Source organism: Phyllobates terribilis, unplaced genomic scaffold (genome assembly GCF_046119375.1).
Source record: "Phyllobates terribilis strain yellow unplaced genomic scaffold, ASM4611937v1 Scaffold_3__8_contigs__length_932513732, whole genome shotgun sequence".
Lineage (NCBI taxonomy): Eukaryota > Metazoa > Chordata > Amphibia > Anura > Dendrobatidae > Phyllobates > Phyllobates terribilis.
Window position 1 is genome coordinate 856022923 of NW_027362763.1, and position 18412 is coordinate 856041334.

The 18412-nt window shown below is 42.7% G+C and overlaps 1 protein-coding gene across 2 annotated transcripts in view; it reads right to left on the bottom strand.

Annotated features, from left to right (window-relative positions):
- Positions 1–18412, bottom strand: part of NLRC4 (NLR family CARD domain containing 4) — a 104781-nt gene that overhangs the window by 6471 nt on the left and 79898 nt on the right. Inside the window, exons 2-5 of one of the 2 annotated variants that reach the window (XM_073672552.1) lie at positions 15767–15789; positions 4104–4364; positions 3858–3920; positions 687–2600 (exon numbers count right to left, since the gene is read on the bottom strand). In XM_073672552.1, coding sequence (XP_073528653.1) covers positions 687–2600; positions 3858–3920; positions 4104–4364; position 15767 — 2239 coding nt within the window. In that variant the 5' untranslated portion in view covers positions 15768–15789. The remainder of the gene's footprint in view (positions 1–686; positions 2601–3857; positions 3921–4103; positions 4365–15766; positions 15790–18412) is intronic. The other variant, XM_073672553.1, reaches the window with a different exon arrangement.

Sequence of the window (18412 nt, forward strand, 5' to 3'; positions counted from 1 at the left end):
CTGTTTAAAGGCCAATATCAATCGGTTTGACCAACAGTCTGTGTAATGTGTATCAGAGCTTTAGACAACTGATTGCTGAGGGAGATGTCCAACTTCGAACTGCCAATCTTATTGTTCTCCTTGAGATTAACCGCCGCCAGAGATATTAGCTGGTGGCTTTCTCATAGAGAACACAGGAGTGCTTGGCCGAGCGAATGCTGCGGTATATGGGAAAGTTGGCTGATATGGCTGTCGGACAAATGATTGGACGAAGTAGCATGTATGGTGTACTTTACACTAAAAATACTTGTAAGAAAAGTACAAATGTACGGTTGTTGTTGTGTTACCCAACTCTCATGATAGCCGTTGCCAGACAATAATGTTGCTCCTATGCTGTTGGAGAGAAAACTGGAAATGATGATCAGATCCTCATTGCTTGAATTGACAGATTGTTCATTGGTGATTTAAAAACGTATACTATATAAGGGAACTCTAACTCAGTTCACTCATTCAACTCTTGTACTAATTTGAAGCAGGACTTTCCGTCCTCTTCTACATGGTAGATTGGTGTTGGGACTTTTTGAGCTGGTATACATTACCTCTTCTATATCGGTCTCAATGACTAGAGTATGATGGTGGAACCTGGAAATTTAAAATGCATCACAAAATAATTAAAAGTAAATAACAGTTACACATTTAATATTCACCTTGTCGATGTTCTTTATCCATGTTGGAAATACTTAACGTTTTCATATTTATCATTTCCACAATTCGTGCTTCATCATCACTAGTTAGTGGTGTGTTATTAAAAATAAGCTCTCTCATTCTTCTGCAATTGTCCACAACACGCGTGAGTTTCCCAGTAATTCCAACACTTGAGATAATATTGAGCCTTAAATGTTTAGCGCAACAACATATTTTTCCAAGAAATTTTATATCGGATTTATCCAAACTATCAAATTTCTTTATTGTAACCTCTAATGTTTGGAGATCTTGATTCCAATCATAAAATAAGTTGACAACTTTTTTAGAAATGTATGTCTGAGGCTCAAGTACATTTAAATCATTGGGACATCGAACATTTATGCATCCTGTCTCTGAATTACCTTCTTTGCCAAAAAGGTCTAGTTTGACCAGATGCAGAGCACTCAAACACCCAGGTAGGTGCTCAAAAAACTCAACATGATGAGAACCTACATTATGCATGCTAATGTGCAATGTTTTACCAGCAAAGATGGGTTCAAATTCTGCAGTCATATCCTTCTTGGTCCCACTTTCATAGAAAAGATTGATTCCAAACTCTACAAAGTCAGAGCTGGTTTCACTCATTTCTTTTTTACACACATTTCTCATATGACAAATTATTTTTTGAGTGGCAGTTTTGGATGAACCACATGTGTATATTAGTAGGTTTTTGTACTTGTTGGTAAAATCATAAGTGGTTAGCAATTTGTTGAGATAGCATTCCCCTTCCTTTACTCTGTCTGTTTCATCTGATGATAATAGTTGAGATAATCTTCTTCCAGCTGTGTACTCCTGGAATGATGTATGAAAAAATCTATAACTTGGGTTTTGTTTTTGAGCTGAATATTTATTTAGCAACCCTATTTTAAGCAAGATATCCTCTATTATATTCTTTAACTGCTCTGTTCTAAATTCATACTTTTGTTCAAAAAGACCTTTGAGAGCTAAGTCGCCACACAAATTGATATTCTCTTCTACAATCTTTTCTTCTATATCTTTAATTTTGTTGTGACCTCTGTCAATCATCAAATCATACAATGTACAAAACAGGGAAGTTTGAGTGTTCATTTGAAAATCTGTTTCCCCCATCCTAAGGGCACATGCAATCACTAGGAACAGTGGCGTTTTCATGAGATTTTTCATAAAATCAGAGGCATCCAACTGATCCAACAAAACGGCAGCTTCTTTTTCCTCTAATACGTTTGTGATCAAGGTTTGGGCACTTTCAAGTGTGAAGTCACTTGTTTCAACAATCAAAGCACCATATAGTCTCACTTCTCTGAGAGATTCAGTTCTTGTAGTTACAATAACTGTGCTATTGAATCTATGGTTTTCCTTGATAAGATTGTCTATTTCTTTGCAGCTTTCAGAATCGAATTCATCATAACCATCCAGTAAAAACAATACCTTTTTTCCAAGTTTATTTATTTTTTGCAAAAATGCTTTTTTGTTCCAGTTGTATGTAACTGGAAAAAGCTGGTCACAAAGGGTTTCGTAAAGACCTTTACTCGTGCCACGCAAAGTGATGAAAAAAACAAGTTTATACCCTTGTAATGGTTGGCACTTTTCAGATGCCCAAAGAACAGCAATTCTTTTTAACATTGTACTTTTACCCTTCCCAGCTTCTCCCTCAATAATACAAGGGCTCTTGAGTCTGTATAACACATCTTCAAATTTCATTTTCTCCTTCCTACGATTGTATATGTCTTTCTTCCATAGTAAAGGATCTGTAAAAGTTGTTTCTAGATCAAAAATTATGTCAATGCCTGTTTCTTCACCCAATGGGTAAAAGTTTTGAAAACATGGATACCGATAAAACCGTTTCAAAAAAGTTTCCAGTTCATCAATATCATTTTCTGTTATGCTTGACATAACATCTAAAAAATAAAACAAAATATATCACATATGATTATAATAAGATATCTTATGTATTAAGTCTTTTTATGTACTATATGTATATAAATAACTCATATTTTTGTGATATGGTTTATTATTTAGCAGATTATTGCTAAACACACAATATGCTTGTGAAGAAAAAAAATGCTGACAAATTCTGTGACCAATTGGACATTGGATCTCCGTAGTTAAATTCCCAGATGGTCATAACCCGAGAAAGAAATACATTATCTATACACACTATCAATTTTTCTGCCTACAGTGCCTTACCACTACCATCCTAATTTCCTATGCATCCACATAATATAGAGAGTTGACCTTACATTTCTGTTTTGAGGATCCATTGGTAGATTTGACAGAAAAAAAACAGCTTAGCCACTACATTGCATCATGATACAAAAGAATGGATTACATTGTGACATTTAAAGTAACGGAACAAGCAACTTGCAAAAGAAATCAAACCACGTTGATTTTTTTGCAATTTGCTTGTCGTGGTCATGGTATCCTAAGGGTCATAATGTGACAAAATTCACTGGTACGGTGATACAATAAAGCGGCTACACATAGAAATCTTTGGTCACATAACTTGTGTCGCAGCCAAAGTTACCATGTAGCTCTATACTTAGGCTGGGGCTCGCAACAGCAATTTTCACACAAGTTGCACAACTAAGAACGTCTGACCAGCCTGTCATCATGTGATTATTTTTAGCTGCGATTTTGCTGTAAAAAACAACAGGGACGAATCGCAGACAAGTCACAATCACATACAACTTGCATTGAAGTCTATGGCAAGTGAGCCACATGTAACTTGTGACTACCAATAGAAAATCCAACCCATTTGAAAACATTTGCATCCATGGGTCACAATCATGGTGGTAGGTCATAGGCTGCAATGAAATATTAAAGGAAATCATTAGATGTAATGTCGTTTTACATCACCACAGTCTCAATTTTTCAATGTAGTCTTAGTCTGACACATGTTTTTTTATGTATTTTTATCATGCACAAAAAATCACATAAAGTGAGAAGAAAAATTAGCCTATTTATTTTTATGCATTAGATCACTTTAAAAAAAATCTGCAAACAAAATATTTTGTGTGAATAGAAATGAATATGTTTATTTTAATTCATAGCAAACATCTGACTACTGCTTTTTTCCTAAAAAACTCTACAAAAACAGTGTTGACCCAGCTTGAAACTGATATATTATAATTTGGTATGTTAGGTTATTTTCTCACATTGATGTCTTTCTGCTTCCACTTCCATTGAACTTTCAAAATTTTCTTTACAATCATGGAAAGCTTGTGACAAAGAGAAAATAGAATTTTTACATATTTAAAATAAATTCGGCTTATTTAAAGTAAACATTAAAGTGTTCATTTTCCATTTGCTTGACACTTCAACTAACAGCATGCCGTAAGTGTGGTACAGGTTGGAAATCACTTGTATATCAACTAAAAAAATCAAACATTGTAAGTACTCACTTGTTCCATAAAGATCCCGAAAAAGAAATTGATCATATGTTTCAAGGAGTTGAATAAAACAATTGCAAGATTCTTCACCTTTTAGTAAAATCATTGTAATAAGTGTCCTTGCTGCATTATCGCTTTTGTTTTCAGCAAACACACAACTCATTTCTCCCATTGAAAAAATACCTTTTTCAAAAAGTTTTTCCACTATTTTTGTGGAAGTTGTTATGTTAATTTTTCCAATCAAGCGTGAGAACTTTTCCCGAATAGGTTCCACTTAGGAGGGAGAGCAAAATAAAAAGAGTAAATTAATAATAAAGCAAATAAAGATACATAAATCTGACTAAAGTATATTGCAATGATAATATAAATAATAGATAATATAAATAATACCACCATGACATGACCATTTACTACCATCAAATACCATACAAATTAATTAACAATTAACTCTATTGACTCACAATTTAAAGAGGTTGTCCACTACCCTGACTCAATTAATAGTTTTGCCATAAATGCTTAAAGCATAACCATTGTTTTAATTTTTATTTCATAAATCAATAGTACACATGAAAATAAGTAACTTTGGCACCAGCTCTGTTGTCATAGCCATAACTTCCTCTTCAGAATCATATGTTCCCTTTTTACTACATCTCCCATCATTCCTTATGCTGGGCTGTTAGGCAGCAGTGAGCACAGTCTTGTAACTCTGCCCCCATCCTTACACAAATGCCTAGCATCATTGCCTGTATATGACACTGCGGGGAATAAAAGTAATACATAAAGCACCAAAATACCAGCCCTGACAATAAAGATTATCCCCTGCTTCCCTTCACTTACATGGATGATGAGATGGATCAATGGATGGATGGAGAGAGATGTGAATGTAAAGAATCTCTGCACTCTTGGTATAATGACGACAACTGCTTAATGGGTAATACCATACACCAGAGGTGGTTAACCTTTTTTCTACCAAGGGTCATTTGGATATTTATACCACCCTAGATACTAAATTATCAATTTGAAAATTACCCTGCTATATTTGGTCAGACAATTAAGTCACCCCTAATGTGATGGCTGTAACTGCTTCTCTTTGGTGCAGCTCTGATGTTAGGTGGTATGGATGATATTTTCTACTCGTAACTGCATACCGTCCCTCATCAAAGCATATGGCGAAATGTGTGTCAGGCACATGCAGGCACTGTGTGATTAGTATCTACTTATTATTCTCCCTATTACTTTTGCAGGAAAGAGTGATGGCAGCACTCTGCACCAATATGAGAGATCACTCACCACTGTGAGGAATCTTTTTTGGCGTTTTTAAGCACTTTTTATGCACGGAGTCACTTATTTTCTATATAATACCCATGCCTTCCCAAATGCCAAACATATTCCCCTGATGACTTCTCCGAAAGGAGAAAGAAATGCGTCGGGAGGGGTTTTATGGGACTAAGTTGAAGGTATACTTGGGTATTGTCCTTGTAAGGACAGGAGCCATTACCGGAGCACGACAGGGTAGAATAGTCCAGGAAAAAGAACTTATGAACATGGACAACTATCCCTGAGAAATGCATACCAGCAAAATTGGTGAGATCCACACATTTTCCTTCTTTGTTATTTTTGAGCACTTGTTTATGATTATGTATATTATCTAACCATCCGGACATTACATGTGAAGAGAGATGACATTTATAGATATAAGAGTTTATTATGCGTGCTATATAAAGATCTTAAATGTCCCTAGGTTAGTAGGGTTATTTTGGTAAAGTTTCTTGAGTTTATGGCAATTAAGGCCAATATTTTAAGATAACAAGTAAAAGTTAAGTTTTAGAGAATCCTCAAGGCTGTATCTGCTGGTCTACTTATTATGTCCTTAAATGCACATTTTATCTACATGTTTCATCTGAAACTGTTAAAGCCTTATCGGATACTGTAACTCCCTATGGGCAGAGCACAATGAGACAGCACTTGGCACTTTATTACCTGTATATATAATTTATATGAGTACTTACTCCAACATATACTATTATATTGATTGCTGAATTGCACATGAGATTTCTTGAATATATGTCTACATTTCTGCCTCATGGGTCTGTGTTAATTTAACTCCGATTTAAGTGTTTGACACACAGCATATTATATATTATCTACCTATGTGTTTATGTTAATGATACCCTCAGTGCCTGCACTTTGAGGTATTTCTTCCCTTGACATTTTATATTCTGTTGTTTTAATATACAATTAATAAATATAACACATTTTATTGTTGCTCTGATTATGTGTCATATTTGTAGATTTACAGTGTCTGGTGAACACATAATATATATGTATTTGTTCTCTTTATACTAAAGCAAGGTACTGTATTTATTGAAGTGTTTGTCTATGGCAGATCGTTTACATGAAAGGGGCATGTAAAGTAGTTGCCAATCCCTTTAAGTTTTCTCTGAAAGTAGTAATGTTACATTTTTTTTACTTTTTTTTTGTCCTAGAACACGTAAATGATTTTTGTGCTATGTTATGTCCCTGAAGAGTTTACTGCCTAGACATCTTGTATTTATATCACGTCTCTGATAGCAGCTAAGATTTTCTGTGTATCAGACACAATGCTCCCCTTGAAAAACTAAATACTATCTAAGTCAACCTTAATGCTCTCAGTACTACCAAAGTTAGCCACAACTCCAACATGTAACCACATCTCAATGAATGTGTACCGTCGGCGTCTCTGCCTCCTGCCAGGCAGAGACGCCGATCCCCTCACTGCCGCGGTCCCCGTCCGGCATCCTCCAGCTCCCCTCCTGCGTCTGCCCAGGGTGCGCGCACCACACGCAGTTCCCCGGGCACTGTGCTTAGGGTGCACATGCGTGCGCTCCCTCCCACTTAAAGGGGCCGTGCGCACCGTCCTAAAGAGTTCCTAGCCAATGGCTGGAGGACTTCCCCTATATAAGGCACCTCCTCCAAAATGGAGGTGCCTGTGCAAGATTGTTGTGTGCTAACACTCTCCTCAGTCCTCCGGTTCCAGTGCCCGTCAGCCTGTCTTTCAGCCGTGCCCCCCAGCCTGTCTATCAGTCGTGCCTGCCAGCCTGTCTATCAGTCGTGCCCGCCAGCCTGTCTATCAGCCGTGCCCGCCAGCATGTTTATGAGCAGTGCCCACCAGCCTATCAGCCGTACCTGTCTGCCTGTCTATCTGCCTTGCCCACCAGCCTGCCTATCGGCCATGCCTGTCTACCCACATCACATGCCTGTTCACCAGCCGTGCTCATCTGCTGTGCCTGTCGGCCTCAGCCATCAGTCCCTTGGGAGTCGCCTGCTCTCACACAAGGTCAGTCCCAGAGTGGCACCTGGTTCACCTTCCCGGTACCTCCTTGGTTCACGGAGTCGACTATGCCGCCGTGTGGCCAGGGTCGTTCCGGGTAGGCACTTAGTTACACACCTCTTGTCCCTCCTTGTATCACAGCACAGAGGTTCCACCACTCGCATCCATAACAGGTTGCACAGGCCATGGAATCTGGTGGCTCCCAGGCTCCTTCGCTATCAGACCTGTACCAAGAGGTCTCTCACCAGAGATCCCAACAGGATGCTATCCTGTCCTGTCTGCGGACAGTCAACTCCTGCCTGGACGCGCTGTCCATCCCGACTGTGTCTGCCTCTAACTGAGCGGTGCCCGCTCCGGCGGCACCTTAACCCAGTGGCGCTGTGGCATCCGGCTATGGACCCCGGCTTTCTGTGCCTTCAAGTTTTGGTGGTGACCCTGCCCTATGTCAGGGCTTCATAAATCAGTGCACGCTGCACTTTGAACTCCTGGCACACCAGTTCACCTCCGACCAGGCCAAGGTAGCATTCATCATGTCTCATCTCACCGGAGAGGCAATGGCGTGGCTTAACACTCTGTGGGAGAGAGGGGATCCTCTGATGTCCGATCTCCAGGCCTTCCTCGCGGCTTTCAGAGAGGTGTTTGATGAGCCTGGACGAAAATCTTCAACTGCCTCCTCTCTTCTCTGACTCCGCCAAGGGAGTCTCTCTGTGGGACAGTATGCCGTGCATTTCCACACCCTCGCATCTGAACTTGCCTGGAACAATGAGGCTCTGGTATCCACCTTTTGGGAGGGCCTTTCCAGACAGATCAAGGATAATCTAGCCGGTCATGACATACCTCCCTCTCTGGACGACCTGGTGTCATTAGCTACACAGATTGACATTCGTTTTCAGGAGCGTTCTAAAGAGGCGACCCATGATAGAAGACCCCTGCGCCTCGCACCAACCTTCCAAAGGCCAGTCTCGCAAACCAGCATCCCCTCTGTTGTCTTCTCCAGAGTCTGTGCAAATAGACCAAGTTATGATGGTCAAGTCTCGCCAGGAGATCCACCGCGCCGAGGGGAGTTGCTTCTACTGTGGCAGTACAGAGCATTGTATCCGCTCCTGTCCTGTGAGACTGGGAAACTCCAGTGTCTAGGACCACTCGGAAAGGTCGTCCTAGACAAAAGTTCTTCCTCTCCACCCTTGACTCTGTCTGTTTCGGTTACCTGTGGTGAGATTCGCTTCTTCGAGACTGCCTATCTGGATTCCAGAGCCACTGGGAACCTCATTCAACAGGCCATTGTGGAGCGATATCAGATTCCTACTATAGGTCTGGCTGATCCTTTAGCGGTTTCCTCTGTGGATGGAAAGCTTCTCTCTGAGACCATCTTGTTTGTTACTGAGCCTGTAACTCTTCAGGTGGGAATGCTACATTCGGAGAGGATCTCATTTTACGTACTGTCCGGTCTATCTCATCCTCTTTTGCTTGGTCTGCCTTGGTTACAGAGACATGAGCCCATCCTGAATTGGAGCTCAGGTGAGGTGCTCCGTTGGGGTCAGGAATGTTATAAGTCCTGTCTGGTTCCGGTTCGTCCTGCTCGACCTCTGTCTACTCCAGCTAATCTACCTGGCCTGCCAGCACCCTACTGGTCATATGCGGACGTCTTTGATAAAAAGGAGGCAGAGACACTACCACCTCATAGGCCCTATGATTGCCCCATCTACCTAATACCTGGTGCTTCACCTCCTCGTGGGCGAATCTACCCCTTGTCGCTGGCTGCGACCCGTGCTATGTCTGAGTACATAGAAGAGAATCTTGCTAGGGGATTTATACAGAAATCCACCTCTCCGGCTGGAGCAGGATTCTTCTTCGTCAAAGAGAAAGACGGCTCTCTTCGTCCATGTATCGACTATAGGGGCCTACAATCTGGTCCGGATTCACCAGGGAGATGGGAGGAAGACGGCATTCAACACTGGGGATGGTCACTACGAGTACCGTGTGATGCCCTTCAGTATCTGTAATGCTCCAGCCATCTTCCAGGAGTTAGTGAACAACATCTTCCAAGATCTCCTGTATTCCTGCGTAGTGGGGTACCTGGACGATATCTTGGTGTTCTCCCCTAATCAGCCCTCTCACAGGAGGGATGTTCGTCAGGTACTGCTGAGGCTCCGGAAGAATCGCCTGTATGCCAAGTATGAGAAATGCCTCTTTGAGCAGACCTCCCTGCCATTTTTGGGGTATATCATCTCTGAGACCGGACTGCGGATGGATCCCAAGAAGGTGTCTGCCATCTTAAAGTGGCCCCGACCTGAGGGGTTGAAGGCTATTCAGCGGTTTCTAGGATTTGCTAACTATTACCGCCTCTTCATTCCTCATTTCTCCTCCCGGACTGCTCCCATCTCTGCTCTCATCCATAAAGGAGCAAATCCCAGGGAATGGACTTCCGAAGCAGAAAGTGCCTTTGTCTCTCTTAAACAAGCCTTTTCCTCCGCTCCAGTGCTGCATCGTCCAGATTGCAATAAACAATTCTTTCTGGAGGTTGATGCCTCTTCCTCTGGGGGCCAGAGCAGTGCTCACACAGAAATCCTCATCCGAGCGAATGGTGACCTGCGGCTTCTTCTCCAAACTCTTTTCTCCGTCCGAGCGCAATTACTCCATAGGAGATTGAGAATTGCTGGCCATCAAATTAGCAATGGAGGAGTGGTGCTACTTGCTTGAGAGGGCTCTGCACTCAGTGGTCATCTACACTGACCATAAAACCTCATTTACTTGCAGATCGCACAAAGACTAAATCCACGTCAGGCCAGATGGTCTTTGTTCTTTGCTCGTTTCAGTTTCACTCTCCATTACCGCCCGGCAGACAAGAATATTAAAGCTAATGCTCTATTCTGCTCTTTCCTGTCTACCGACCAAGAGGAGCAGCCTCTACACATCATTGACCGCTCCAGAATAATGACTGTTGCTCCATTTGACCTGTCTCATCTACCTCCTGGTAAGACCTTTGTAGCGGCTCAGGATCGGAAGAGGGTCTTACTCTGGGATCATTCATCCAAACTGGCTGGTCATGCCGGCCAGAGGAAGACGCTTCTGCTCATTGCCCGACATTATTGGTGGCCCACTCTGCACAAGGATGTTGCGGATTTTGTTGCGGCTTGTTCCTCCTGTGCCCATAACAAAATACTGAGGCACCTTCCAGCTGGTCGTCTTCTTCCTCTCCCCGTGCCTTCTGCTCCTTGGCAACACATTGCTATGGACTTCATCACTGATCTTCCGGTATCTGCCGGTTCTACCGTCATATGGATGGTCGCTGACCGCTTCTCCAAGATGGCTCACTTCATTCCTTTGCCTGGTCTTCCGTCCACACCTGTGCTGGCTAAGGCCTTCATCTGTCACATCTTTCATCTCCACGGCTTACCCCTCCATATTGTCTCGGACAGAGGAGTTCAGTTCACTTCTCGCTTCTGGAGAGCCACTTGCAAGCTGCTGGACGTCACTTTGGATTTTTCTCCGGCCTCAACCTCAGTCCAATGGTCAGGTGGAACATATTAATCAGATCCTTACCAGTTTTCTTCGGAACTTTGTAAACGCCCACCATAGCGATTGGGTAGAACTTCTGCCTTGGGCCAAGTGAGTCCTCTGCTAAGTCTCCGTTCTTTGTGGTTTATGGTCGACACCCCCGAATTCTGTTTCCCGTCTCTTCTTCAGTGGACAATCCTGCCGCGGAGTCTCTCGTCAGTGACTTTTTGGTGATTTGGGAAGACACTAGATCTGCGCTTCCTCAGTCCTCCGAGCAGATGAAGAAGCATGCTGATAAGAGATGTCTGGATCCGCCTCTGTTTCGTCCAGGAGGCAAGGTCTGGCTTTCCTCCAAATATGTCTCAAGATACCATCATACAAGTTGGGCCCGTGGTTCATCGGTCCTTTCGAGATTTTGAACCAAATAAATCCAGTGGCATACAAGCTGAAACTCCCTGCCTCTTTACGGATTCCCAATTCCTTTCATGTGTCTCTCCTCAAGCCTGTTGTCCTTAATCCTTTCTCTGATGATCCAGGTACCACTCCAGCTCCAGTCTCCGCTGAGGACATCTTTGAGGTAGAGAATATTTTGGCCATCAAGAGGGTAAGAGGAAAGACTTTCTTTCTTGTGGATTGGAAGGGGTTTGGTCCTGAGGAGAGGTCTTGGGAGCCCAGGCAGAACATTCATGCCCTTCGTCTTCTAGAAAAATTTCTTGCGGGCCTAAAGAAGAGGGGGCGTAAAGGGGGGGTACTGTAGCATCGGCGTCTCTGCCTCCTGCTGGACAGAGACGCCGTTCCCCTCATTGCCGCGGTCCTGGTCCGGCGTCCTCCGGCTCCCCTACTGCGTCTGCCTGGGGTGCGCGCACCGCACGCAGTTACCTGGGTACTGTGCTTAGGGCACGCGCGCATGCACTCCATCCCTCTTAAAGGGGCCACGCGCACCGTCCTAAAGAGTCCCCGGCCAATGGCCGTAGGACTTCCCCTATATAAGACACCTCCTCCAAATTGGAGGTGCCTGTGCAAGATTGTTGTTTGTGTGCTAATGTAGCACCCTGAGGATTCGGCTGCTACAGGGGTATTACACCTCAAGCCAGAGGTGTGGTATTCCACTCCCGGGTAAGGATGGAGTGTGGAACTGAGCTCAGTAGGCTGCATGCACTACATACATCCCATTTCCGGGGGACAGACCAATGGTACTCCCACTAGAGAAATGTGCAGGTACGACAGTGTCTGTCCCTGGCTGGAGTGGGAGGGGGGTGGAACATCCCAGTAGTGTAGGGGCAGATAGGGGGAGCAGTCTGGGTAGTGCTAGGAGCTCATTGGGTGCTGGTCACCTGAGCTCACACATAGAGGGAGTATATAAGGTGGGAACCATCTTAGATCAGGGTCAGTCTGTCAGTCTTTTGTCAGAGTAGAGTCAGAGGAAGAGAGCAGAGGAGAAGAGCAGCTCCAAGCCCCAAAGAGAGAGAGGAGAAAGAAGGACCCAGAGGGGGAGAAGAGAGAACTCCAAGAACCCAAGATTAGATCAGAGGGTGAAGAGTTGGCACAAGGGTACCGGATCCCAAGCTGGTGGAGGGCCCTAATCCTTAGCCAGAGACCGGAGGTCGTGGGCAGGATCTGCCACGACCACCCACTAAATCCACCCGGAAGGCAAACCAAGAATAGGGTCAGGGAACCCAGAGACAAGGGTTTACCAACAAGAGGCCCGAGGGAGCCGGACTTAGGTGGATCCCTGGTGGGGAAGGCCAGAGAGAAGGAACGTCAGAAAGGGAGCTCAGGATCACGCTCCAGAATTACTTGGGAGTTGGCCGAGTCCAGGACCTGGTGGACGCAGCATGGCTCGGGCGGTCACTCAAGGCCGGAGTGACCAGCATAACAGCAGTAAGTAAAGACCCTGAACTGCACAGCCCGACTCTGAGTCTCATTACCATCCTCACTGCACCTCCACAACCACCATCCTCTACACCTGACCCCCTGAGGCTATACCCCTCCCGTTGGGGGTTATACTACCTGAGCTGCACATACATCACCAGCCTCAGCGGACCCTGCTGCAGCGGCGGCCGTATTGACCGCAATTCAACGGGTGGCGTAGTCGACATAAAAGAACATCTAGTAACATCTATAAGGACTGCCACACACTGAGCTTGACACCCTGGGCACGGACCGGGTCACCGCCACTCGGAGACTACAACCCCCATCTGATCCGGCTCCGGGTATCCCCCAAACAACACTGGCCCAGGGGGCGCGTCACTAACACTCTCCTCAGTCCTCAGGTTCCAGTGCCCGCCAGCCTGTCTTTCAGCCATGCCCACCAGCCTGTCTATCAGCCGTGCCAGCGAGCCTGTCTATTAGTCGTGCCCGCCAGCCTGTCTATCAGTCGTGCCCGCCCGCCTATCAGCTGTGCCCGCCAGCATGTCTATCAGCCGTGCCCGCCAGCCTGTCTATCAGCCGTGCCCGCCAGCCTGTCTATCTACCATGCCCACCAGCCTGCCTATCGGCCGTGCCTGTCTACCCGCATCACCTGCCTGTCTACCAGTCGTGCTCATCTGCTGTGCCTGTCGGCCTCGGCCATCAGTCCCGTGGGAGTCGCTTTCTCTCACACAAGGTCGGTCCCAGAATGGCACCTGGTTCACCTTCCCAGTCCCTCCTTGGTTGACGGAGTCGACTAAGCCGCCATGTGGCCAGGGTCGGTCCGGGTAGGCACTTAGTTACGCCCCTCTGGTCCCTCCCTGTATCACAGCACAGAGGTTCCAACACCCGGATCTGTAACAGAATGACAGTTACAATGTCCCTTGACGGCCTGGGCTTATCTCTTATGGATGGCCTACTCCCTGTCTATGACATCCTACCCTCACGTTTCTCTTCTCAGATACATTAACTGACATTGGCTCAAGCACCAGTTTCTTCAAAACAGGAAAAAAGATGAGACCAAATGCTCACATCTGCTCTCCTGACAGTTTTGAACCTTCAACTAAGGAAGCAGATACAAATGAAGAGGATGATTGCTGGCCTGGAATGACATTGGTATTTTTTTATTGTAATATCTTAATTGCAATCAGTCATCATGAACATACATATCATTGGTATACTGTAGATGTCTTTTATGTAAATGTGCAATTTTATTGGACAAAACTACGTACACCTCGGTGGAGCCCAACAGACCCCATTATAAGTTGCTGGAGTGTATCATTCACTGCTGGTGTCTGTACTGTAACAGATTCGGCATATTCTCATTTTTGTTTATAATGGAAACCATAACACAGATGTGAACAATGCCTTATATGTACAACCCCAACTAGTAAAAGTTGGGACTCTGTGTAAAATGTAAAGAAAAGAAGAATGCTATGATTTGGAAATCTCTTATCTCCATATTTTATTCACAGTAGAACATTGAAAACAGATCAGAGGTTGAAAGTTAGACATTTTTCCATTTCAGTTGAAAACATTTACTCCTTTAGAAATTGTTGGCAGCAGCATGCCTTACAAAAGTTGGGGTATGAGCCATATATACTGTACCATTGTGTAGCATCCCCTCTTGTTTTTACAACAGTCTGTAAATGTCTGGGAAGTAAGGAGACCGATTGCTGGAGTCTTAGAAGAGAAATGTTGTCTCATTATTGTCTGATGTAGGATTCTGGCAGCTCAACAATCCCAGGTCTTTCCCGGATATTTAATTTCATAACGCGCCAAATGTTTTCTATTTGTGAAAGGTCTGGACTTCAGGCGGCCAATTTATCACCCAAACTATTCTTCTGTAAAGCCATGCAGTCTGTGATTTAGCATGTTCTTGCTGAAATATTCAAGTCTGTCCTTGAAATAAATATCTGAATAGGAGCATATGTTGTTCTAAAACTTCTATATAATGCTCAGCATTAATAGCGCCTTTCAAGATGTATAAGTCCCCATGATATAAGCACCAATGCAACCCCATACCATCAGAAATGCTAACAACCTGGATGGTCCCTCTCCTCTTGAGTTGACAGGGCACGGCATTCATGGTTTTCAATAAGAATTTACAATTTTGATTTACAGTTTTTTATTTTGCCTCAGTACATTTTAAAGGAGATTTGGCCCAGAGAAGACGGCAGCTTTTCTGGATTGTGATGATATATGTTTTTTTCTTAGCATGATTAAGCTTTAACTTTCATTTGTGGATATGCAGTGATTTTCACAACTGAATCATGCCTGGTTTTTAATGCAGTGCTGTCCTAAATCACGAGAATCCAATATTGACCATCGGCCTTGTCCCTTGTGCACATGAATTTCTCCAGAATCTCTAAATCCTTTGATTATATTATGTATTATAAATGGTGGGATATTCAAAGTCTTTGCAATTTAGCTTTGTGAAACATTTTTTTAAAATTGTTCTACAATTTTTAAATCCAGTTGTTCACAGATTGGTGAACCTCTGACTATCTTTGCTTCTGAGAGACTCTGCCTCTCTAAAAGGCTCTTTTTATACACAGTCATGTGATTTAGTTGAAAATTGCCCCTCCAGCTGTTTTTCATTAGTACCACTTACTTTTCCAACCTTTGGTTAAGCCTGTATAACTATTTTGAGATGTGCTGCTCCCACCAATTTCTAAAGTAGCTAATTTTTTCAAATGAAAAGGAAAAATGTGAGATTCAACCTCTGATCTGTATGCTATGTTCTGTTCTGAATAAAATATGGACTGAATTATTGGAAATTTCCAAATCATTGCATTGTTTTCTTAAAATTTTACACAGAGTCCCATTTTTAAAGGAAATTTGAGTTCTATAAAGTATTCAATATAATGAGCTATTCAAGACAACAAAGATACATATTTTTAATATATCACAAATTAGTTAAATGGAATTAGATAGCGATATAAGCAGTAAAACTTACTTGTTCACGTTTAACCTTTATTTCTGTTGATTAAAAAAACAAAGCTAGTAAACAAGAAAATATTTACGAAAACCTTTATATACTTTATATACATACACAGCTCTGGCAAAAATTAAGAGACCACTGCAAAATTTTCATTTTCTCAGATTTTTCTCTTTATAGGTCAGAGCCGTGAGACTCTGGAACTCTCTGGGAGAGGAAGTGGTGATGTCCAACTCACTTAATGAGTTCAAGAGAGGCCTGGACGCCTTTCTTGAGAACAATAAAATTACATCTTATGCTTAGTGATAGTTAATTAATCCAGGGATTTAATCTGACTGCCAGATTGGTGTCGGGAAGTGAATTTTTCCTCAATGATGTAAATTGGCCTATACCGCATGTTTTTTTTTTTGCCTTCCCCTCAAAGCTGCGGAATAGCTGCAGTGCACAAGAAATAGGCTGAACTGGATGGACGCTTGTCTTTTTTCGGCCTTATAAACTATGTAACTATGTAACTAGGTATATTTTTGAGTAAAATGTACATTGTTGTTTTATTCTATAAACTACTGATGACAACATGTCTCCGAAATTCAAAGTTAAAAGTTTTGTATTTATTTGCAGCAAATGAGAAATTGTCAAAATAATAAAAAAGAAACAGTGCTTTCCGACCTCAAATAATGCAAAGAAAACAAGTTCTTATTCATTTAGAAACAACAATATTCATGTTTCAACTCAGGAAGAGTTCAGACATCAATATTTGGTGGAATAACCATGATACCATGATTTTTAATCACAGCTTTCATGCACCTTGCCATGCTTTCCACCGGTCTTTCACACTGCTTTTGGGTGACCTTATGCCACTCCTGGCACAAAAATGTAAGCAGGTCTTCTTTGTTTGATGGCTTGTGACTAGTGTCACAGAGGTACATGCGGGCAATATAAGTACATTAAATATTAGAGGCATAGAGAGAGTACCACGTCCCCATCGTGGCGGTAATTGGGAAAAAATGCTCCATAACAAAGAAAAATTGTGGATATTGAAATTAAATGCACGGATACCGCAAGGTATGAATTATAGATCAGATTTAATGTTTTTTTTATTGAATTATATATATATATATACTTGCATCTATAATATTATATGCATATTCTGTTCTGTGCATCTATATGGCAAATTATTTACAAAAAAGTTTTTTTTTTTTTCCCTAAGTCTATGTCTGTATATTCTATGAGAATTTGTTGCACGCAAATCTTGTCTAAGTAGGAGTTAACCCCTTAACAACATTTGCCATACTAATACGCGTCTGTGCCCTGGGACTTAAGAGCCAGACCCGTATTAGTACGTCATGGCGATCGCGCGCGCACACAGGCTGTGCGGGCGCGATCGTCGCCGGGTGTCAGCTGATTGTCACAGCTGACACCCGGTACTATGTGCAGGGAGCGGTCCTGCACCGCTCCCAGCACATTAACCCCCGCGATGCTGCGATCGAAGTCGATCGAAGTCGATCGCGGCATTGCAGGGGCAAGCGGAGGTGATCGCCAATACTCACCTCCTCTTCCGGCTTCCAGCGCAGTCTGCAAAGGCTTCCCGGGTGTTGCCATGACGACCCGATGTCGTAATGACAACATCCGGGTCACCAGACAGCAGCAAGATTGCTTGGACATGCGCAGTGCATCTCCAAGCAATCTTCACACTGTACATTTCTGACAGCTTGCATGGCATAGGGATGGTGCTGCATTCCTGTGCCATGCAGGCGATCAGAGAAAAAAAAGTGAAAGTCCCAGAGTGGGACAAAGTAATAAAGTGTATAAACTGTGTGAAAGTGGAAAAAAAAATAAAAAAAAAATTTGCAAAAATATAAAAAAAAAAAAAAATAAAATAATCCACCAAAAATAAAAATATAATGTACCCATCAATAAATATTATTATAAAAAAAAAAAAAAAAACAATAAAAGTACACATATTTGGTATCGCAGCGTCCGGAACAACCTGACCTATAAAACTGTCCCACTAGTTAACCCCTTCAGTGAACACGGTAAAAAAAAAAAAACGAAGCAAAAAACAATGCTTTATCACCATACCGCCAAACAAAAAGTGGAATAACACGCGATCAAAAAGACGCATATAAATAAAAATGATACCACTGAAAACGTCATCTCATCCCGCAGAAAACAAGCCGCCATACAGCTCCATCAGCCAAAAAATAAAAAAGTTATAGCTCTCAGAATAAAGCGATGCTAAAAAATATTTTTTTCTATAAAATAGCTTTTATTGTGTATAAGCGCCAAAACATAGAAAAATGATACAAATGTGGTACCGCTGTAAACGTACTGACCCGAAGAATAAAGCTACCTCATCAATTTTACCACACGCGGAACAGAATAATAAAAAAAAAAACAATTCCTGAATTGTTGGTTTTTGTTTATTCTGCCTCCCAAAAATCGGAATAGAAAGCGATCAAAAAATTTCACGTGCCTGAAAATGGCACCAATAACAACGTCAAGTCATCCCGCAAAAAACGAGCTGTCACATGACTGTCTGCCAAAATCTGGAAAAATTATAGCTCTCAAAATATGGCGATGCAAAAACTAGATTTTACAAAAAATGCGTCTTTTAGTGTGTGACAGCTGTCAGTCATAAAAACCCCATATGATTCTGGCATTGCT